This window comes from Nyctereutes procyonoides, unplaced genomic scaffold (assembly GCF_905146905.1).
Source record: "Nyctereutes procyonoides isolate TBG_1078 unplaced genomic scaffold, NYPRO_anot_genome, whole genome shotgun sequence".
In the NCBI taxonomy this organism is placed as follows: Eukaryota; Metazoa; Chordata; class Mammalia; order Carnivora; family Canidae; genus Nyctereutes; species Nyctereutes procyonoides.
Window position 1 is genome coordinate 46,567,692 of NW_026575131.1, and position 22,917 is coordinate 46,590,608.

The 22,917-nt window shown below is 46.8% G+C and overlaps 1 protein-coding gene across 3 annotated transcripts; it reads left to right on the plus strand.

Moving 5' to 3' along the window:
- The first annotated feature begins 1,224 nt into the window (after positions 1-1,224).
- Positions 1,225-10,704, plus strand: LOC129521620 (C-type lectin domain family 4 member G-like). 3 transcript variants are annotated; one of them, XR_008666841.1, is made up of 7 exons: positions 1,225-1,354; positions 1,694-1,801; positions 2,323-2,376; positions 2,473-2,562; positions 4,642-4,793; positions 8,902-9,094; positions 10,351-10,411. XR_008666841.1 is itself a non-coding variant. In XM_055343256.1 (7 exons), exons 1-7 carry the CDS (start codon positions 1,273-1,275, stop codon positions 10,487-10,489), a joined length of 729 nt encoding a protein of 242 aa, XP_055199231.1. In that variant the 5' UTR covers positions 1,225-1,272; the 3' UTR covers positions 10,490-10,704. The 3 variants fall into 3 exon arrangements, 2 of the variants coding, with proteins under 2 accessions (XP_055199231.1, XP_055199232.1); XM_055343256.1 differs by having other exon boundaries at positions 8,902-9,005; positions 10,351-10,704; XM_055343257.1 differs by lacking the exon at positions 1,694-1,801 and having other exon boundaries at positions 1,237-1,354; positions 8,902-9,005; positions 10,351-10,704.
- The last annotated feature ends 12,213 nt before the right edge of the window (positions 10,705-22,917 follow it).

The following is a 22,917-nucleotide window of genomic DNA, read 5'->3' on the forward strand; positions in this document are numbered from 1 at the left end:
TTTTATAACAAAGGAAGGCACAATGAATGGCTTAGAACACAGAAATTTGTTGTTTCACCATTTGGGAGGATAGAGTCCCAGATCAAGGGGTCTGCAGTTTGGTTCTTTCTGGTGGGTGAGGAAAAAAGAGGCTGTTGCCTGCCTCTCTCCTGGCTTCTGTGGCATGCCAGCAATCTTTGATGTTCCTTGACTTGTAGAAGCATCACTTCAACCTCTGTCTTTATCTTCACATGATATTCTCCTTGTATGCAAGCTCCTTCTTTAAAAAAAATAAGGACACTAGTTATGTTAGATGAGGGGTCTACCCTACTCCAGTATGACCTTATCTAAACTGATTACATCTGCAATGACCCTGTTACTAAATACTGAAGTCACATTCTGAGGTCCTGGGGCATATAGGGCTTTCACACATAAATTTTGGGTGGAGGAGGGTTACAACTCAACTTGTAACTTTTCTTTCTTCTCTTTCAAATACATAGTATTGATGTTGGCAACACAGCAGAGAATAATGGGGAAGACCGCGTGGTGTCAAAAAGGATTGATTTACATCCTAGCTGTGCTTTTTAATTAGCCTTGTGTTTTCACCTCACCAAGCTTTTCATCTATTCTGTGTTGAACAGCCGCTATTTTGGACAGTTTTTTGTGAAGATGAAATGAGATAGTGTAAAGGGCATTTCATTATGTTTGACAAAAGAGGGTGGGCAATAAATGCTAGCTCCTTCTTCCTTTGTCACTATTTTAAAACTTTGAAATAATAAATAGGTAATTAGCTAGAGTAATGCATCCATGAATGAACGCATGCATGTACTAATGAATGAGTGAATGAATGAACAGTGCTGGGAAGTGGTACTGGCCACAGTAGCCAAGAAAAGAATCACACATGTGATTTCCTAAGGCCAAATATCCATAACTGGACAAACTTGAGATAATTGTTCACAGAAAGCTGTTAGAAGCAGAGAGTGGTGATGGTATGAGTACAGGGATTTAGATTCGATTCTATATTGTTTTGTGTTTTAACCACCTCCGGCAGAGATGAAGTTTGCAGGGGAAACTCGGTGCCCACTGCCTTTGCCCCAGGTGCCCACTTCCTTTCCTCTACCAGATTACTTGATCATAGGCCATCTATAGAGATCTTGGGGGCCCCACGTTGAGCCAGGAAGGAAGATAAGTGTAGGAGGGTTGGGGAGGAGGGTGTTTCCTTCCAAGAGCTGGGTTGATCACCCAGTAAACCCTGCAGGGCAGGGGCATCTCAGAGCTGAGTGAACTGCAGCCATGGATGAAACCAGGCACTCCCCAAACCCCAGTGAGATTACTGCACTGAGAGCCGAACTCCCCCCACAGCAGGGGAACACTGGTGAGTCAAGGAGCTGGGACCAGGGGCCCTTTCCATGTCAGCAAAAGCTGGGTGTTGGGTTGCCCTAATTCCCTCACAGGTTAGGGGAAGGGAGTATCTGAGGTTTGAGTCTTCCTGAAGCCCTTCCTCATCCCATCGGCCTTCACTGTCATGACTTCTTATCCTAGAAGGAGGCTTCTTTTTCCAGCCTTTTCTGAGTCCTCCCTATCAGGTGGGTCCAGTAGTGAATCCAGAATATCCCGAGGGATACAGCAATTTCCTGCAGACTGTCCGAGGCATTGCAGGGGGCAAGAGAGTGTATATCCTTGGGGAGAGGGAGGCTGACCTCGTTTCCTCCAGGGCAATGGGGACAGACATCCCAGGACAAGACCTGGAAGTATCTCTGCTTCTTCGTGTCCCTGATCCTGCTTCTCATGGTCATTATCCTCAGTGTGATTCTGTCTGAAGGTAAGGCATCTGGGTCAGGGTGACCACAGGGAAGCAAGCACACTGGCTCCCATCCTGTAAAGGCAGGTCTGCAGGGCTGGTGCAGGGGAGGCTGGTCTGTGTCTCTAGAGGGATCATAATGATAACAGAACAGAGCTCACCTTCCCATCAGTCCCAGAGGGATTTGGGGGGCCTGCATGGGCTAAAGCCAGTCGAAGTCATTGATGAGTGTCTCCCCAAAGCTCATCCCTGACCTAGACTAGAACTCCAGGCTCCCTGCTAACTACTAGAGAGAAGTGGTTCAACAGACACTCCTGAATAAAAGTCCTGCCTCATGGCTCTCTAGCTGGCTGCCTTAGACAAGGGCCTTTACCTCTCTGGGCCTCAATTTCTTCATCTGAAAAATGGGTGGGGCATTTCAGAGCCCCAGAATTCCTTGCCCTGGGAAGGGAAGAAAGCTTTGTCCACTTGGGTTTTGAGGAACTGGGAGAGACTCCAGGGAGGTTCTGGGGTCCAGAACACCTTTTTATACCTCTCCCCAGTCTTGAAGAGGACACAACAGGTACAGGAGAAAGTATTTCAACTGAATGAAAAAGGTGAGTGGGATTTGACATGGTTGGCCTCCTGCCCCTCAACCACATCTCCTCTCTCTGCCAAGACCTTCACCAGCCCTTTCTCTTTGGGTCTCCCAGTGACACAGGGACTGGGGGATGCCGGGCATGACCGAGACTTCATTAGGAGTGAATTGTTCCGGCAAATGAAGGCTGTTCTGGCAGGCAATGGTAAGGAGAGGAGGTGGAGAGGGGAGAGGCTGTATTCCCTTCATTATCTATAACAGTGGGGCTCCCACAGCAGTGGTTCTCAGAGGGGCATCCCAATGCCAATGTCTTCTCAAATCTTTTTAGGAAGTTCAGGTGATATGATCAGATTATATTTGTAATGGAGGGTTCCCAGAAAAGCAAGATCTTTGAGACAGCCAAATCTGACTGGGCTTGTGGCTGTCTATGACCTTGGGCAGCCCATTTAAACCATTCTAAGCCTCAGTTGCTTCGGCTGTACAAAGGAGATATAATTAACAGTGTTTTCTTTAAGATAGACCATCAGGATCCAAAGCCTCCACTTTTACTAGCCACATCAGTGTGCTACAAAATGTAGTCAGTCCTTGGCGGAATGTTAGAAGTACCTGGAGAATTAGCAACGGTGTAGATTCCTGCGTCCCAAAAAACCCTTTGGATCAGATGCTCCTGGAGGGGGTGCTCTTGGTGCCACATGTTTTTCATATAACCTTAGCGTGAGTGGATGACATTCACTATATATACAACCAATTCTTATTCTTCATGTACCTATGTCGTGTAAAGTCCCTGCAAATGATGAATTGATGAATCTTGAATCATTGCTCCTACGGGAAATAACAGTGTTAGGTTTATTTGAGCCTCCGGTTATAACATTTTATCAACTGAATCAATACCCTAACCCTGTTTTTGTGTGCTTCTGTTTAAATATATTTAATAGATATTGTTTCATTAACATTGAACTCATGGCCACCAGCACTATGATTCATGCCTGAATGTAGCTTATCTAATACACATGCATTTTCTCTGTAAGGCTCATTGCAGTCTTCCAGCTCATTCAGGAACACTGACAGCACTTCTGCATTGCACTTGAGGGCCTTTTGATTTTTCATTTTATTTTAAAAAATATTTTATATTTTATTTGAGAGAAAGAGAAAGAATGAGTGAAAGGAGGAGCAGAAGGACAAGCAGACTCCCCAGTGAGCTTGGAGCTGATGCAGGGCTTCATCCCAGGACCCTGAGATCATGACCCGAGCTGCAGTCAGACGTTTAAGTGACTGAGCCACCCAGCAATCCTGAGGGCCTTTTTAAACAGCAAAATCTCCAACAGAAAGCACAAAAATGTGAAAGGCGTGGCACAAAATGTCCTATGGGGAGGACACTTGTTTATGGTGGATGAGAGGTGAAACAAGAAGACAGAGCCTTGCCTTTTTCTATCTCAGATTCAAGTTTTTTTGCTACTTCTGTGCATGTCTGTTAGTGACAAGGAAAACTTCAAAAGTATTGATCTGAGAGTTCTTAATAAATTTTATCAAGTAGGTGAATTTGCAAATATGGAATCTGCAAATAGCAAGGAGTAATTGTACGTGTGTGTGCGTGCACATGTGCACGCCTGTGTGTATTCACTAAGTGGATATAGATGAATGCAGCAAGAATTCTCTTGTCACTCCTGAGCCCTCACTGTCAAGTTCTCAGCTAACCCTCAGGAACCACTGTAATTATATTATATAGTTATATATGTTTTCCTTTAGAGCACAGTTTCTTAAACTGAGCACTGTTGACATTTGTAGCTGAATCATTCTTTGCAGTGGGGGACTGTCCTGTGTATTGTAGGGTGTTTGGCATCATCCCTGGCCTTGACCCACCAGACATGACAACCCTCCCTGGGTTGGGACAACAAAAAAGTTCTCCAGATGTTGCCCATTGTCCCCTCCAGAATTGCCCCTGGTTGAGAACTACTGCTTTAGAGTTTCTTCAAGCAAATAAGGATGTCAAATATAAGCCCCTCTATGGTACAAAAGTAGGATATATTTATACAAACATAGGATATTATTCACACTGTTCTTTGGGTCTCCTTTCCCCACCTCATAGGATATCTATAGCATTTTATTATTTCCTTCTGATATGTTTCAATAATGGGAAACACCAACTTAACCAGGTAGTGAGTTACTGTTGGGTATATTCAAATGGAGGCCATTGGGAATGTGACCAAGGGGTGATGGGTGACACACCTCTTCACTGGATGGAGAACTGGACATGAATATTTTGCTAATGGCTCCATTCTCACAGAATCCTCTTGCGAGCCTTGCCCCCTGGACTGGAAGTTCTTTCAGGGCTCCTGCTACTTCTTTTCCCTGGACAACCTCACCTGGACCCAGGCTAATGATTCTTGTGTCCAGAAGCAAGCTCACTTGGTTATCATCAACAGCCGAACAGAACAGGTAGGACACGTAGAATCTTAGCAGGGTGGGGAAGGGGTTATAAAATAATTTGGGGGTTCGTTTTTCTGTCCCCTCTGGGATCTAGCACAATATTTCTAGTATGGTCTTCAAGACCTGCCTTATCTTGCCTCAACCCAACGTCCACTGCTATGACATACAGGGAATGGACTCTCTGCACTGTGCTCCTGCCTCCAAGCTCTGATTCATGTAGGTCCCTCTGCCAGGAGTGCCCTTATTCTTACTCCACACAGATATGTGTGGAGAATCCTTACTCACCTATCAAAACCCCAATACAAACATCCTTTCTCCATATTCTCTCATGACATCATCAGAGGCTTTAATCATGGAATTTCACACTGCATCAGCGTTCTCTGCTTATAAGTATGGGGCTGGATCTAAGTAATCTCAGGAACAAGACTTGGCTCAAAGTAGGGCATCAAGAATGTCCTTTAAGTTGGGTTTCCAGCCAGAGACATTCTTTTTTTTTTTTAAGATTCTATTTATTTATTCATGAGGGAGAGAGAGAGAGAGAGAGAAACACAGGCAGAGGGAGAAGCAGGCTCCATGCAGAGAGCCCGACGTGGACTCGATCTTGAGACTCCAGGATCATGCCCTGGGTGGAAAGCAGCGCGAAACCATTGATTCACCCAGGCTGACCCAGCCAGAGACATTCTTACAGCCTACAGATCAAACCCCTAGCTCCAACATGCATTGACCTTAAAAAACATTCACAGCCAGTATTTGTCCAGTACTTCTTTCTAGGCGCCCAGACCTCACACATCTGATTCTTCCAATCTTGAGAATATGCTAGGAGGGGGAGACTCTATTTTTTCCTTTGTACAGATGGGGAGACCAAGGGGTGGGTAACTTGTCTGAGGCCATATGATACGCACATAGTGGGTCTGGAGTTTGCATCAGGATACAAAGTGCTATGCAGGCCTGCCTCTGTCTGTCTGCCCACCTGAGAGCTCATCTGTACCTTAGACCTCTTCTGACCCCCCGACACTTCAACCTCTGTCCTTTCATCTTTTTTTTTTCTGTTTTTTTTTTCTGTTTTTTTTTTTTTTTATAAATTAATTTTTATTGGTGTTCAATTTACCAACATACAGAATAACACCCAGTGCTCATCCCGTCAAGTGTACCCCTCAGTGCCCGTCACCCATTCACCCCCACCCCCCACCCTCCTCCCCCTCCACCACCCCTAGTTCATTTCCCAGAGTTAGAAGTCTTTATGTTCTGTCTCCCTTTCTGATATTTCTCACACATTTCTTCTCCCTTCCCTTATATTCCCTTTCGCTATTATTCATATTCCCCAAATGAATGAGAACATACAGTGTTTGTCCTTCTCCGGTTACTGTGGCCAAGTTCAAAAAGGGTGTTGCCTGAGTTCTTCTCTGGGATTTTGATGGAATCTTGTCTCACATTTAGATCTTTCATCCATTTTGAGTTTATCTTTGTGTATGGTGCAAGAGAGTGGTCCAGTTTCATTCTTCTGCATGTGGATGTCCAATTTTCCCAGCACCATTTATTGAAGAGACTGTCTTTCTTCTAGTGGATCGTCTTTCCTCCTTTATCGTATATTAGTTGACCATAAAGTTCAGGGTCCACTTCTGGGTTCTCTGTTCTGTTCCATTGATCTATATGTCTGTTTTTGTGCCAGTACCACACTGCCTTGATGAACACAGCTTTGTAGTGCAACCTGAAATCTGGCATTGTGATGCCCCCAGATATGGTTTTCTTTTTTTAAAATTCCCCTGGCTGTTTGGGGTCTTTTCTGATTCCACACAAATCTTAAAATAATTTGTTCTAAGTCTCTGAAGAAAGTCCATGGTATTTTGATAGGGATTGCATTATACGTGTAAATTGCCCTGGGTAACATTGACATTTTCACAATATTAATTCTGCCAATCCATGAGCATGGAATATTTTTCCATCTCTTTGTGTCTTCCTCAATTTCTTTCAGAAGTGTTCTGTAGTTTTTAGGGTATATTTTGAGAACCATTTGAATGGTAAATGGTTCTCCAACCTTTTATTTTCAGGTTGTAGATGTCCTTCTGTCTAAAATGAGTCTCTTGTAGACAGCAAATAGGTGGGTCCTGTTTTTTTATCCAGTCTGAAACTCTGCGCCTTTTGATGGGGTCATTAAGCCCATTCACGTTCAGAGTTACTTGAACTTCTTCTTAAAGGGGAGTTTTAAGAGTCCCCCTTAAAATTTCTTGCAGAGCTGGTTTGGAGGTCACATATTCTTTCAGTTCCTGCCTGTCTTGGAAGCTCTTTATCTCTCCTTCCATTTTGAATGAGAGCCTTGCTGGATAAAGTATTCTTGGTTGCATGTTCTTCTCATTTAGGACCCTGAATATATCCTGCCAGCCCTTTGTGGCCTGCCACGTCTCTGTGGAGAGGTCTGCTGTTACCCTAATATTCCTCCCCATGAAAATCAGGGACTTCTTGTCTCTTGCTGCTTTAAGGATCTTCTCTTTATCTTTGGAATTTGCAAGCTTCACTATTAGATGTCGAGGTGTTGAACGGTTTTTATTGATTTTAGGGGGGGATCTCTCTATTTCCTGGATCTGAATGCCTGTTTCCCTTCCCAGATTGGGAAAGTTTTCAGCTAGGATTTGTTCAAATACATATTCTGGCCCTCTGGCCCTTTCGGCGCCCTCGGGAACCCCATTTAAACGTAGGTTTTTCTTCCTTAGAGTGTCATTTATTTGCCTTAATCTGTCTTCATGGTTCTTTAATTGTTTATCTCTTTTTTCCTCAGTTTCCCTCTTTGCCATTAACTTGTCTTCTATGTCACTCACTCGTTCTTCCACCTCGTTAACCCTCGTCGTTAGGACTTCTAGTTTGGATTGCATCTCATTCAATTGATTTTTAATTTCTGCCTGATTGGATCTAAATTCTGCAGTCATGAAGTCTCGTGAGGCCTTAATGCTTTTTTCTAGAGCCACCAGTAGCTGTATAATGGTGCTTCTGAATTGGCTTTCTGACATTGAAGTGTAATCCAGATTTTGTAACTCTGTGGGAGAGAGGGCTGTTTCTGATTCTTTCTTTTGAGTTGAGGTTTTCCTTCTAGTCATTTTGCTCAGTGCAGAGTGGCCAAAAACAAGTTGTATTGGAACACGGGGGAGTATACTGGTCCCTCTAGCTGGTCTTCTGGGGGAGGGGCCTGTTGCGCTGATTTTCAGGTGTTAGCACTTGGGGGAGCTGCTCTGCCCCTGCCTGCTGCAGGGCCCAGCGGGGGTTGTTTACCCCGCCAGGCCCCAGGAGGAACAGCAGCAGTTGCTATGGCAACTCTGGAAGCCTGGATTCAGCCTCCGCAGGAACTACGGGGCTCGCAGGAACTACGGGGCTCGGGGCTCTCGGCTCTCCGTCCGCAGGGCCTGGAGGCTCCGGGGCGGGGCCGCTGATCTGCTCAGCTCCGGGCAGGAGCGTCCTTGCTGTCCTGGGCCCTCCCGGCCTCTGCCTGTCCCGGGGGAGGCCGGATCCTGGGCTGTGTCCCGGCGCCCTGTGCTCCGGAGCCTGCGCTGTGGGATTCGCGCTCCCGCCCTGCAGCCCCCTCCGCGGAGCCGCCGCCCGAACCCCTCCGAGCTGCTCCGGTCGGTCCCGCCGTGCGCGCTGCAGCCCTTAGGGAGCTCGGAGCACTCTCCCGGGGCGCAGGTGTCTGTTAGTGTCCCAGGGAGCCCGAGGGCATCCCCGCCTTCCTGGGTCCTGCTCCAACTCCCTGCGGGCCCCTTTCCGCCCGGGAAGGTTGGTGCAGCTCCTGCTCCTCCGGGACGGGGCTCTCCTGTCCTGGGGACACTCGCCCCGGCCTCAGCCCGGCTCCTCGCGGGGCCCCTCCCCCTCGGAGGCCTTTTGTTCCTTTATTTCTTTTTCCCCGTCTTCTTACCTTGATAGAAGCGCGGACTCTTCTCACTGTAGCGTTCCAGCTGGTCTCTCTTTACATCTCAGGCCGAATTCGTAGATTTTCAGGATGGTTTGAAGGTTATCTAGGTAATTTGGTGGGGACAGGTGATTTGGGGACCCTGCTCTTCCGCCATCTTGCCCCTCCCCCTGTCCTTTCATCTTTGATGGAATTTTACCCAGCAGTATGCCTTCTCCCATCTAGGATTTCCTGACATCCACTGGGCAGGTGACATCCTGGATAGGCCTCTTCAAAGAGGGCCAGAAAGGCAACCACAGGTGGATGGATGGCTCAACCCCCACCTACATGTGAGTCTCCCTGTCTGCAATGCAGGTGCCCCTAAGCACCCACAACAGTCCCCCCACTCCACCCAAGAGATCAGCAGCACTTTGGAAGAGTAAGTTTATGACCACTTTGGATGCTTCCCTGTCATTCACTCACTATTTACCCCAAAACAACATGACACATTTCTACCATACTAGCTATTGTTATTTTGTTATTTGGGAAGAGTGTTCCCATTTAAATGCTTGAGAAACAATGGGTTCAATGCCAGGTTGGTTCTTTGTTGCAGGACTTCTTAGAGCCTTGAATGTGCTTGTATGCAGATTGGGCCTATTCAGGAGTATAATAATGTAGCACTTGCCAATTGTATGATTTTTTTTTGTGTGGCCTCTGTTTTAAAGAGCCACAAACTGTGTATCTTAAAACAACAGAAACTTATTCTTTCACAGTTCTGGCAGCCAGAAGTCCCAAACCAACATGTTAGTGGGGCTACACTCCCTCCAAAGGCTGTAGGGGAGGATTTTTTCTTGCCTCTTCCAGCTTCTGGTGGCTCCAGGTGTTCCCTGGACTCATCACTCCAATCTCTGGCACACACCCTACCCTTCTCCCCTGTGTCTTCTCTCTTCTATCCCTTATAAGGACACTTGTCATTGGATTTAGGGCTCACTCAGTCAATCCAGGATGATCTCATCTGAATATCTTTCGCGTAATTTCATCTGCAAAGACCCTTTTCCCAAATAAGGTCACATTCACAGGTACCTGGGGGTTAGGACATGGGCATATATTTTTGGTGGAGACAACATTGAATCCACTATACCTTCCTGGCAGTTACCTGCCTCCTCATACTCTTTGTCTTTGTTCGGGTGTTTCCATCCGCCACTATCACCTTTCTCTATTTGGCAAACTGCTCTGGATGGTCTTGGGTTAGGGAAGAATTCATCTCCTTGGTAAACTCATCTACTGTCTGAGCACCTACTGTATACCTTACATGCATACATTACAAAAGAGGAAAACAGAGGCTGAGACATTTAGACTGTTGCCCAGGTCACATAGATAGCAGGTGGCAGAGCTAGAATTTGGACAAAGTAATTATGGCTTTGGGGTGAATGGATCTCAGGGAAGGGGAAAGGGTCAGTGGGATGAGGCAGATAGAGATAGTGGCCCCCAGAGCTTGGAGACTGTCCACTTCTCTGAAGACTGTTGCCTGTTGCCATTCCCATTTGAGCTCCTTTCTCCACTCAGAAAAAAAAAAAAATCAGAAGGGGTTGACCAAATAACTACTATAAGATGGGTTCAATAAATGACTCCCACTGGAGGCCTCAAGAATTTCAGGGCCAGACCCTCAGGAACTTTGTGGGCATCTCTTTACAGCAACTGGGACTCCAAGGAACTACTTGATAATGTAACTGCCCCGGCCTGCATGATGATGTACAACTATGGACACTGGAGAGACTTCTCTTGTGAATCAGGGCAATTTGCTTTCATTTGTGAAAGGAGGCAGAACTGCTGACCCAAGCCTTTATACTTCACTCCCTGGGATGATACAGAACGCTTGCTATACAGCCTCAGACCCCATCCTTACCTTCTCTTGGTTCTGAGTTTATGAGAGGCAACAATAAAAGACCTTTCTCCAAACTCTAGGGTCCTTTTTTTGACATTGGGCTTGCCCACCCTTTATTTCCTTTCCTGATTCCTGCTGAGTGGAAGAAATGCCCAAAAAACAGTCCTGGGCCCATTCCTGCAGGAGGATTATAATTTGTAACTCCTGGGACACCTGGGTGGCTCAGTGGTTGAGTGTCTGCCTTTGGCTTAGGGTGTGATCCCGGAGTCCCAGGATCTAGTCCCACACTGGGCTCCCTGCAGGTAGACTGCTTCTCCCTCTGCCTGTGTCTCTGCCTCTCTCTCTCTCTGTGTCTCTCATGAATAAATAAACTCTTTAAAAATAATAATAATAATTCTTAACTCCCATTAAAGCCAGGCTCAGCCATGATCTTGAGTGGGCCAATGAAATGTGATGGGAGCTGACATGTGCCCTTGTGAAGCAGGAATCTTAAGAGTCTTGTGTGGTTCTGCTATCTTTATTTTGTTCTTGCTACAAGAACAGTTCTTTCCAGAGAGGGCAGCTCCTTCAAACTTGGTTCTGCAACAAAGAAGACCCCCTCAAACAGAGCTTCTGCTAACTCACAATCACCATAACCATGACCAGGAAATAAAGCTGTATGGTTGTCGGCCATTAAGATTTTGATGTCACCAGTTACCACTGCAGCATACTCAACCTAAGCTGAATAATACAGGGGACCAAGGTCCATTTCACAAAATCCACATATCTAGCACTTTCTTCTGACCTAAAAAGCATAAAGCTTGTGGATACAGGGTGATTGGGCCTCTTTTTTTTTTAATTTTTATTTATTTATGATAGTCACACAGAGAGAGAGAGAGGCGCAGAGACACAGGCAGAGGGAGAAGCAGGCTCCATGCACCGGGAGCCCGATGTGGGATTCGATCCTGGGTCTCCAGGATCGCGCCCTGGGCCAAAGGCAGGCGCCAAACCGCTGCGCCACCCAGGGATCCCGTGATTGGGCCTCTTACATTCATTCAGCATCACCATTAACTCAGCCAGCCTCTCCCATTTCCTCTGTAGCATCTCCTGCTGGTCCAGTTTCTTCTCTGGTTCTGAGACATCTCTAAAGCCCCTTCACAGTCTGCCACTTCCCTTTCTCCATGCCCCTTACACCTCCATGCATTTGCTTTTGCAGTTTTCTTTGCCTGGGATGATCCCTTCCCCTGGCTTCCCTTGGGACATCTCTCCCTCCATTGGACTCAAATCAACTGGTACCATCTGCATGGTCTACTCAGATTCTGACTCTTGCTTTCCTCTTAGAGACCTTTATTAACTTTTAAGATCTATATTGTACAGATGCAGTGGAACTCTATCCCATTTTTAAAAATCCTTCAATCTCTTACTTGTGTATGGCCTCCTTCTGTTAATCCCAAAACCTATGTGAGTTTCCTCCACATCTTTGGATTCTTGAGACCAAGACCAATGATAAGGTGCAGGCATCAGGCATCAGGATTAGGCATGGCCATTCCCTGGACCTGGCCTAGGCTCACTTACTTATACATGTGTCACTCATGGCTAGATAGCCATGGCACAACAACGTTAAGGTCTGGATAGAAAAATTGTTCTCCAACAAAGCCATTTTGAATTAGATAAAATAGCAATTTGGTTGGGTCCCTCCTATATCTCTCTTTAGAATCTGAAACTGTATGGGGATGAGATGCATGCCTATATCCCTGCTGCAAGGAAGAGAAATATAAAATGTGATTCTCTTCCACAGCCATGGAGATGAGTTGTCAGAATTAAGAGTGGGCTCTTGTTCTTTGTTCAGAAAGTTTAGCTGAAGTTCAGCTATTGGAAAAATGCAGGTTGACCAGATGTCTCATGATGATTTAGCGAACTGGATCAAACCATGTGCTTTCTCAGGATGTGTTTTGCAATGCATTTATTCAGTAAAAACTCATGAGTACTTATAACATGGCAGACACAGTGATTAAGAACCAGGATAGACAAGCCTATCACAAGGGTACCTTCCTGGGACTTTGTAGCTTATGGCAGAGGGGTAGCTGATAGAACAGGTGTAGAAAGCAAGATGGAGTCACTCATGCCAAGCAGTAACTTATGTCAAGCACTGACATAAGCAGCCAAGGGCGTTGTTGCTCACATAGTATACTGCCGAAAGAAGCACAAGATAATGGCTTCAAAAACTGGTAACCGGGGTGACTGGGTGGCTCAGTTGGTTAAGCATCTGCCTTCAGCTCAGGTCATGATCCCAGAGTCCTGTGATCAAAGCCTCGCATCAGGCTCCCTGCTTGGTGGAGAGCCCACTTCTTCCTCTCCCTCTGCGTGCTACTCCCCCGCTTGTGCGCTCTCTCTCTCTCTCTCTCTCTCTCTCTCTCTCTCTGTATGTCAAATAAATAAGTAAAATCTTAAAAAAAGAAAAAAAGAACTAGTAACCAGCAGAACCAAAGGAAATCTACAAAGGCCCAAGACTGATTAAACTCCTTTAAAAAGGAAGATTTTTACAGCAAACTGTCAGACTTTCCAGAAACTGCCCCTTTCACATCTGACCACATCAAAAAGGCAATTGCTTGCAAAAGATCTGCCCAAATGATCTCTGAACACAACAGAGATCCTCCACTGCTTGAACATAATAAGCAGCACGTGGAGAGAGCTGACTCAGACTAGGCCAAGACCTCTTCCCAACTACATGCTCATGAACTGACTTTGCATTTGGTCTGTTAACTTCTTACCCCTTGTATTTTCTTATGTAACTTTGTCTTGTGTGACTTGTATAAAGTCAAGTTAAACATGTAGTAAAATGTCACTGAGTTTGGAATCCTTAAACTGCTTTTCAATTATGTTAACCTTGCTTTATGATTGAATAAAGCTGATGTTATAGAAAGACACAACATGTGTTTGTGCCTTCATAGCATGCTCATAACAGTAGGTTTGAACAAACAACAATGGGACCTGATTCTCACTGGGGAAGAGTCCAAATCCAGGAAAATAATTTTGTCACAGCCCATCTTGACTCTGATATAATATCCATTTATTTGTGGACTCGGATGCTACTATCTGGCCCAAGAACTGCAACCACAAATCCATTTCCTTGAAATTAGCACTTCTTTTGTGTGACTCATTCGCTCATATTTTCATAAACTAGTTTCTCCCCAGGAGAAAGTAAAAACCATAAGGAATCATCTTGGTTGCTCTGTGTTTGAGTTTCCAGAGCCTGGAACACAGAGATTACTCAATAATGTTTGATGGATGAATGGATGGATGAGTTCCAAAGGCATGGGGTAAGATAGGTGAATAGTGAGCTGGCTCCATTCACTATACCCAGACTCCTACAGGGCTCTCCTAAGTGATGAACTAACAGTATCAAGCACTTACCGAACATTCGCTAAGTACCAGACAGTTTATACATTAGGCCGGTACTATTACCGATTTCCACCTGAGTCTGTCTGATGTGAGTCAGTGGCCTGAGACAAAGAGCCACCCAAGCTACTACAAACAACTCTCCCCTTGCCTATTAATCTGTGTTTAAAAGCCTGAAGAGAGCTGAACAGTTCACAATGGTGGCTACAGAGTCTTTGTTTAAAGAAGTAAACAACAAGCCCCAGAGAATTCAGTGGAAGTGATGTCTTGGGGTAGCAGGATTAGTAGGATTTTCTGAATGTACCACCTCCAGTCCTGCCCTCATGTGCTCAGAGCCCATCAGCTAAAGCCCGTGGGCACACTTCCTGGGAGACACAGAGAGGTGAACAGAGTCCTGCTCATTAGGAGTCAGTCAATGGCATTAAAGAGCGCAATGGGACCCTTTCCCTGTAGAACCTGCCAAGCCTGGCTGGCATAGCAAGCTCTAGAAACCAAGACTGGTTCATTACTGAACAAATCACAGGATTTTAAGTGATAGCTGGGGGCTCATTAAAAGTTGACACACAATTTCCCATCTCCACTTTATTTGTGGAAATTAAGGAGTCCCCAAGGATCGGCCACAGAGCAGTAGGCAAATGAATTTCAATCCAAAGCTCAGAACTAAGGTAGAGACAGAGCCACGGATTCAGCTCACTCCAGAGGAATAGTCCCTGGATAGTTTTCAAGCTTAGTCTCAAGCTCAAACTTGGTGTTTGATTAGTACCAAGAGACATAGGTGGGAAATGGAGGTGACCATTTCTTGGCCCATGCACCAATTTCCTGGAGTTCAAAGTGGCCAAGTTCTACACATGTGCCGTGGGAGAACCATAGCCTACAAACCACCCAGGGCCAAGTGGCTATTGTGAGCGCTCCATGCTCCATGCTGCTGGGCACAGACAGAGGTGAAGGTCTCCAGAGCTCTGAGGGTGGCTGAAGCTTCTACTTCCACAGTATGCTCTCTGCGCTGTTTTGTATAAATTACTTGATCAACTCCTCCCTTCCTTCCCCACTAGACTGGCAGCTCTGGGAGGGTAGAACTAATCTGAACTTGCTTACTATGGTGTTTCCACAGTTGGGCACCTAATAGATGTTCAATAAAACTGGCTGAGAAAATAAACTCATCCTTCATTACAACACTACAGAAAGTATGTGAGCTGCAAAATCCTTCTGAAATATGAATGGCTCATCCCTAAATTCATTTTTCAGGTGTGACTATGTGACTGACATCACAGGAATCCACCTACCCTTGTGTGTGTATCATAGCCAGTATGTCATGTAGATGACTACTATCCTTTGGCAGTTAGGGTAATGGGATAGGGTCCTTTTGTTTGGATCCCTGATCATCTTTAAGCCATCCTGAGCTATTCACTGCTTCCTTTCCTATCCAAGCCCCCTGTCACATTGGCTTTCTTCTGTTCCTTAAATGGATAATCATCTTCCCACCTCAGGTCTCTGGTACATGCCGTTCCCTCTGCCTGATGGCACCCTTTCCTCACACTCTACCACTAGAGGGGAAAGTCTCAGCTAAAATGTCCCCTCCTCCACAAAACCCCCTCAATCTGCCCTACTTCCTTAGCCTACCACCTTCTCTTCTTCACACATCTCATATTCTTGCCTAAATTCAGTTATTTGTCATTCACCTTCTCCCCTCTAACTGTCATGTCCACAGGAACAGGCATGTCAGTCCTGGTCACTGGGGGCTCCCCAGAGAAGGGCTCAGACGTTGCATATACAGCTGTTGGATACATGCTAGCTGGGGCTGGACTTCCTTTCGTCTGGAGATAAGAGTTATCTGGCACACAGTACCGAGGCTGGTCATGCTTATCAAACTAACCAACTCATGTGGTCTGTTCCGACTTTACCCAGTTATCAAAGAGACCAGATCAAGCATGAGGCTTCCTCCCTCGTGCACCATCACACAGCTGCCTAGCAAAATGAGGGGGCACTTCTTAAGCAAGACGATGACCAGCGGGTTGAAGAGTTTTTCAACTTGACTTAACTGTCCAATCCATAGCGGGAATTTTGTCCTACAAATATTCATGGTGTTCCTAGTTGGTGCGAGAGATGGAAAGTGACTGGACCTGAGTGCCACCTCTAAGAGCAACCAGGCAAGGAGTGGGGAGATGGCGAGTGCTGAAGTCACTCAGATCCTGGGAGCTAAATGCCATGGAGGTGCAGCAGATTTCTGGGATGCTACAGTCCTGTTGACTTCCCTGAAACCCATCAAGGTAAAAAGATCCGAAAAGGAAATCCACTGACAATTAATTTGCCACTAACACTGGAGAGTACTGCCACGTTCCTGTGTCTGGGATCAGATGGGAGACTTGGGGGAACCTGCCCCACACGCCCTGGGCCAGAGGTGCAGTGCCAGCGAGGGTAGCAGGTGCAGAACATTACTCTTGGGGACAGCCTGGGTCTGACCCATCTCTCCGCCCACAGCTGTGAGCACAGATTCTGGCTCCCAGGGGGGGCTGATGAATGTTGGGAAGGAAACGACTTGGACAATATCTCTTGGTCACTCCTGGGTCAGACCCAGTGCAGAGACCCAGAAATGCATGGGTCCTGCTTGCAGAACAGCTGAGCAATACTACAAGGCTGTGGTTTGAAGGACCTTGGTTATTGGTCATTTTATTTCTGGGGGCCACACACAGTTTGGCACATAGTAGGTCTACAAGAAATACCTGCGAGACAAAGGAAAGCATGGTGCCCATAGTTCAAGAAAAACTGAGGCTCAGGGAGGCTAAGCCACTTGTCCAGAGTTACAGCAGCCCCTCCAGGCAGAGCTGCAAGATGCAGCTGAGCTGAGACCTTGGGCTCCTCTCCAACTCCTGGCTTAGTATTGACCCCCTTCTGTGACCTCAGCCTAAAACCCTGACCTCTCTGGGCACCCAGAAGCAGCAACAAATGATCTTTCTCCTTGTCCTGAATTCATTCCTTGGTTGGACGTCCATTTCTCTGATGTCGTTTCCTGATTTGAGTGGTGCCAGGAAACCCCCAGATTGCCCCCACATTCTGGGTCTTCTGCTGGCCCTGTCTGACTTTCCAGCCTCCTCGGACCCCATTCTGGGCACTTCTCCATGCGTTTGCTCATGCAGGTTCCTCTGCCTGCCCGTCCCTCCCTGATGCCTGATGCCGTGTGCAGATCCTGTTCATCCTTCAGAGTTCAGCTCAGATGCCACTTCCCTCCTTTCCTGCCTGCACTGTAGGGTCTCTCAGCACAATGCATGTCCTTCCTCCATTTTTTTCTTTAATCTGTTGTTATTGAATATTTACTTTTCCATTTAATATTTACCATTCCAGGTGCTGGGAACATGGTGTGCGACCAGTGAGATGCCATCTCTGCCCTCAGGAGGTCTGTAGAAGTCCAGTGGGAGACACAAACCCACAACCAGGTGATGGCAGCACCATGTGATGGGGGACTTCAGGGCAAGCTAGCAGTCAGAGAGGCACCTGGCCAAGTCAAGCGTGCAGGATGCAGGATAGGTTCCTGGAGGTGATGGCATATGACCTGAGACTGGTTGGTTGGAGCAGATGGGAGTGGGGCATGAGGGATGCTGTGGAACCTGGGGATGAGAGGTCTGGTACACTCACAAAATTGAAAATGTTCACATCTCATTTTACCCTAGAGAAACGAAGTGAGGGTACTGTGTTGGAATAGGGAGAGGGAGTCAAGAAAGAAAACTGGAGAAGCTAATAAGGACCAGACTTTTGGCTGCAGTGAGGCATCTGGGACTAGGGAACTGGTTCTAAGCATGTGGGGAGGAAGTAATTTGGTTTGTTTAGCAGGATCCCTCTGATGTGTAGGAAGCAGGTGTAGAGCTCAGAACAGTAGCAGAGAACGAAATCAGGAGAGATGTTGTAGTGGGTTAAAATAGTGTCACTCAGAAATGCATGTCCACTTGGAACCTCAGAACATAACCTTGTTTGGAAATGGGGTCTTTATAGGTGTAATCAGATAAGGATGTCAAGATGAAATCACCCTGGGTGTTGCGCTCCTAAATGCTCGTGTCTAATGACTGGTGTCCTTATAAGGAGAGGAGAACACATACAGACACAAGGAGAAGTTCGTGTGAAGACACAGGAAGAGATTTGAATGATGCAGTCAAGGGGATTGGCAGCCACTAGAAGCTGGGACAGTGGGCACTGAGCTGCATTGTGGCCCTAGAACAAGACAAGCCTGGCTGCTGATGGCTGTGATGGGTTGGCACTGCCTCCTCCATCCCTCCTCAGTCCTTAGCCTGGTGCAGCCTGGTCCCAGAGCAGGGCCATGTTTTCGACATCCCATTTCTGGCGGGGCACCTCTGTTTCTGCAGAGGCCGGACATCAGCCCCTCTTCTGGAGCCCCCCCCCGGGGGGGGCTGGGACCCAGGGTTTCCCCCACCAAAACTCTGGGAACCTGTGCTGTCCTCTCTGGGATGGCCCAGGGGAGCCTGTTTGTGGGGTGTGGATGGAGCTTGAGCTTTGGGACAGCGTGTCCATAATCCACTCTGGGTAAGAGCAAAGAAGTATGCTCAGAAAGTGGGGGGAGGGGCACCAGCCTCCTTTTGTATTCCTTCCCCTGCCCAGTTAGAGGCAGTCCTGTCACCTCTGTCTTCTGACTTAACCATCCTCTACTATCCAGCTGGGAGGCCTCAGGGAAGATTTGGAAGCTGCATGTATTGCTGTGGGCTAATCTCAGAGAAGCTTCTGGAAGTCTCCCTAAGGCCCCCCGCCTGACTCTCGGCCCCTGAGGATGGCCCCGCCTGCAACCTGCGCCCGCCCGCCTCCTCTGGGAAGCCTTTGGAATGCCACTGGAGTAGAGCTGGATAAAGTGCAGGTGCACCTCCCGCCCTGCCCACCCCACTTCGGAGCTCCCGGTGTTGAGTGTGAGTGAGGGGACCCAGGGCTTCCTCTGCGACGCCCCAAGAGCGCTCCTCGCAGCCGCCAACAGAGGCGAGTGTGAGCCCCTGGCTGCCTTCCTGGAGGAGGTGATGCGCGCGTGGGATGTGGGGAAGGACTGTAGGTAATAGTATTGGGGTGGATCTTGGGACCCAGAACCCGGCCCGAACGAAGTGTGAAGCAAACAATGCCTGAGCGGAGGCCTCTAATTCCGGAATCGGGAATCGTGCCCTCGGGCTCCTGGTCCACGCGCCTCCCGTGCGCTTCCTGGCTGTCGCGGCAGATCTTAGGGTGAAGGTTGTCTGTCTGGGACACAGGCGTTATTCGTGGTCTTCCCGCTTCTGCTGCGTCCTGCTGTGAGAGCTACGTCTGCGTGCGCCTGCAGATGTGGCTGTGGTCGAGTGAGTCCGTCCCCGGGCGGGGTCTCTGCAGCTGTGTGAGCGCGGGGCCCTAAGGCGGCCGCAGGTGCACGCCGGCCTCTGCGTGCCTCGCTGGTGTGGGAGCTCTCGGCCGCTGCGCGCGTGGGGGCGGCTGGGGAGCGGAACGCAGGGATGTAGAAGTGTGGGAACACATCCATATGCAGGTGTTTGTGAGACAAAGGGGCCCCCAGGTCCCAGTCTGTAAGAACTGGAGGCCGCCCACCCCAGAGCGGAGCAGTGCTGAGGTGCCTCCTCTTCTCTCCCACACGCCTGGGCGGAGGCTCGGCGGCTGCCCTGGAAGGAGCGGGAAGGGTTAAGAGCAGGTGTCGGGGTGGTTCTTCCTCCCGGACCTCCCCTCTGGCACTGGGCACTCACTCTCGCCCTTTCTGGGGACATGCGAACCAGGGGAAGAGACATCGGAGACATCGCAGAGGGAGAGGAGGCCCAAGGACAGGCTCATTTCGCTTTCTAAAAAAAGGGAGGAGGCAAAATTATCATAGTATAGAATTAACCATTTTGAAGTGTACAAATCAATGGCGTTTAGTGCATTCACAATACTGTGCAACCATCACCCCTTTCTAGTTGGAAAATATGTTCATCACCCTAAAAGGAAACACTGCCTTCATTAGTAGTCACTTCCCCATCACCACCAACACCCCCATCCATCCCCAACCCCTCCCCCACCCCTAGTCTGCTTGTTGTGCCTATGAATTTGCATATTTTAGGTATTTCATATTGATGGAATCAGACCCTTTGGTTCAGACAACCTTTCATGCCTGGCTTCCCACCCCCACCCCCACCCCCACCGACATAAGCATAATATTTTCAAGGTTCACTCATGTTATAGCACATCTTCATACTTTGTTGTGCAAAAAACACATGACATAAAATTTATTGTCTTTCAATCTTTTTTTTATAAATTAATTTTTATTGGTGTTCAATTTACCAACATACAGAATAACACCCAGTGCTCATCCCGTCAAGTGTCCCCTCAGTGCCCGTCACCCATTCACCCCCACCCCCCGCCCTCCTCCCCCTCCACCACCCCTAGTTCATTTCCCAGAGTTAAGAGTCTTTATGTTCTGTCTCCCTTTCTGATATTTCCCACACATTTCTTCTCCCTTCCCTTCTATTCCCTTTCACTATTATTCATATTCCCCAAATGAATGAGAACATATAATGTTTGTTCTTCTCCGATTGACTTACTTCGCTCAGCAATATACCCTCCAGGTCCATCCACGTTGAAGCAAATGGTGGGTATTTGTCGTTTCTAATGGCTGAGTAATATTCCATTGTATACATAAACCACGTCTTCTTTATCCATTCATCTTTCGATGGACACCGAGGCTCCTTCCACAGTTTGGCTATTGTGGACATTGCTGCTAGAAACATCGGGGTGCAGGTGTCCCGGTGTTTCATTGCATCTGAATCTTTGGGGTAAATCCCTAACAGTGCAATTGCTGGGTCGTAGGGCAGGTCTATTTTTAATTATTTGAGGAACCTCCACACAGTTTTCCAGAGTGGCTGCACCAGTTCACATTCCCACCAACAGTGTAAGAGGGTTCCCTTTTCTCCGCATCCTCTCCAACATTTGTTGTCTCCTGCCTTGTTCATTTTCCCCATTCTCACTGGTGTGAGGTGGTATCTCGTTGTGGTTTTGATTTATATTTCCCTGATGGCAAGTGATGTGGAGCATTTTCTCATGTGCATGTTGGCCATGTCTATGTCTTCCTCTGTGAGATTTCTCTTCATGTCTTTTGCCCATTTCATGATTGGATTGTTTGTTTCTTTGGTGTTGAGTTTAATAAGTTCTTTATAGATTTTGGAAACTAGCCCTTTATCTGATATGTTATTTGCAAATATCTTCTCCCATTCTGTAGGTTGTCTTTGAGTTCTGTCGACTGTATCCTTTGCTGTGCAAAAGCTTCTTATCTTGATGAAGTCCCAATAGTTCATTTTTGCTTTTGTTTCTTTTGCCTTCGTGGATGTATCTTGCAAGAAGTTACTGTGGCCAAGTTCAAAAAGGGTGTTGCCTGTGTTCTCCTCTAGGATTTGGATGGAATCTTGTCTCACATTTAGATCTTTCATCCATTTTGAGTTTATCTTTGTGTATGGTGCAAGAAAGTGGTCTAGTTTCATTCTTCTGCATGTGGATGTCCAATTTTCCCAGCACCATTTATTGAAGAGACTGTCTTTCTTCCAGTGGATCGTCTTTCCTCCTTTATCGAATATTACTTGACCATAAAGTTCAGGGTCCACTTCTGGCTTCTCTATTCTGTTCCATTGGTCTATGTGTCTGTTTTTGTGCCAGTACCACACTGTCTTGATGACCACAGCTTTGTAGTACAACCTGAAATCTGGCATTGTGATGCCCCCAGATATGGTTTTCTTTTTTAAAATTCCCCTGGTTATTCGGGGTCTTTTCTGATTCCACACAAATCTTAAAATGATTTGTTCTAAGTCTCTGAAGAAAGTCCATGGTATTTTGATAGGGATTGCATTAAACGTGTAAATTGCCCTGGGTAACATTGACATTTTCACAATATTAATTCTGCCAATCCATGAGCATGGAATATTTTTCCATCTCTTTGTGTCTTCCTCAATTTCTTTCAGAAGTGTTCTATAGTTTTTAGGGTATAGATCCTTTACCTCTTTGTTTAGGTTTATTCCTAGGTATCTTATGTGTTTGGGTGCAATTGTAAATGGGATTGACTCCTTAATTTCTCTTTCTTCAGTCTCATTGTTAGTGTATAGGAATGCCATTGATTTCTGGGCATTGATTTTGTATCCTGCCACGCTACCAAATTGCTGTATGAGTTCTAGCAATCTTGGGGTGGAGGCTTTTGGGTTTTCTATGTAGAGTATCATGTCATCGGCGAAGAGGGAGAGTTTGACTTCTTCTTTGCCAATTTGAATGCCTTTAATGTCTTTTTGTTGTCTGATTGCTGAGGCTAGGACTTCCAATACTATGTTGAATAGCAGTGGTGAGAGTGGACATCCCTGTCTTGTTCCTGATCTTAGGGGAAAGGCTCCCAGTGCTTCCCCATTGAGAATGATATTTGCTGTGGGCTTTTCATAGATGGCTTTTTTTTTTAATTTTTTTAAAGGTTTTTTATTTATTTATTTACGATAGTCACAGAGAGAGAGAGAGAGGCAGAGACACAGGCAGAGGGAGAAGCAGGCTCCATGCACCGGGAGCCCGACGTGGGATTCGATCCCGGGTCTCCAGGATCGCGCCCCGGGCCAAAGGCAGGCGCCAAACCGCTGCGCCACCCAGGGATCCCCATAGATGGCTTTTAAGATGTCGAGGAAAGTTCCCTCTATCCCTACACTCTGAAGAGTTTTGATCAGGAATGGATGCTGTATTTTGTCAAATGCTTTCTCTGCATCTAATGAGAGGATCATATGGTTCTTGGTTTTTCTCTTGCTGATATGATGAATCACATTGATTGTTTTACGAGTGTTGAACCAGCCTTGTGTCCCGGGGATAAATCCTACTTGGTCATGGTGAATAATTTTCTTAATGTGTTGTTGGATCCTATTGGCTAGTATCTTGTTGAGAATTTTTGTATCCATGTTCATCAGGGATATTGGTCTGTAATTCTCCTTTTTGGTGGGGTCTTTGTCTGGTTTTGGAATTAAGGTGATGCTGGCCTCATAGAA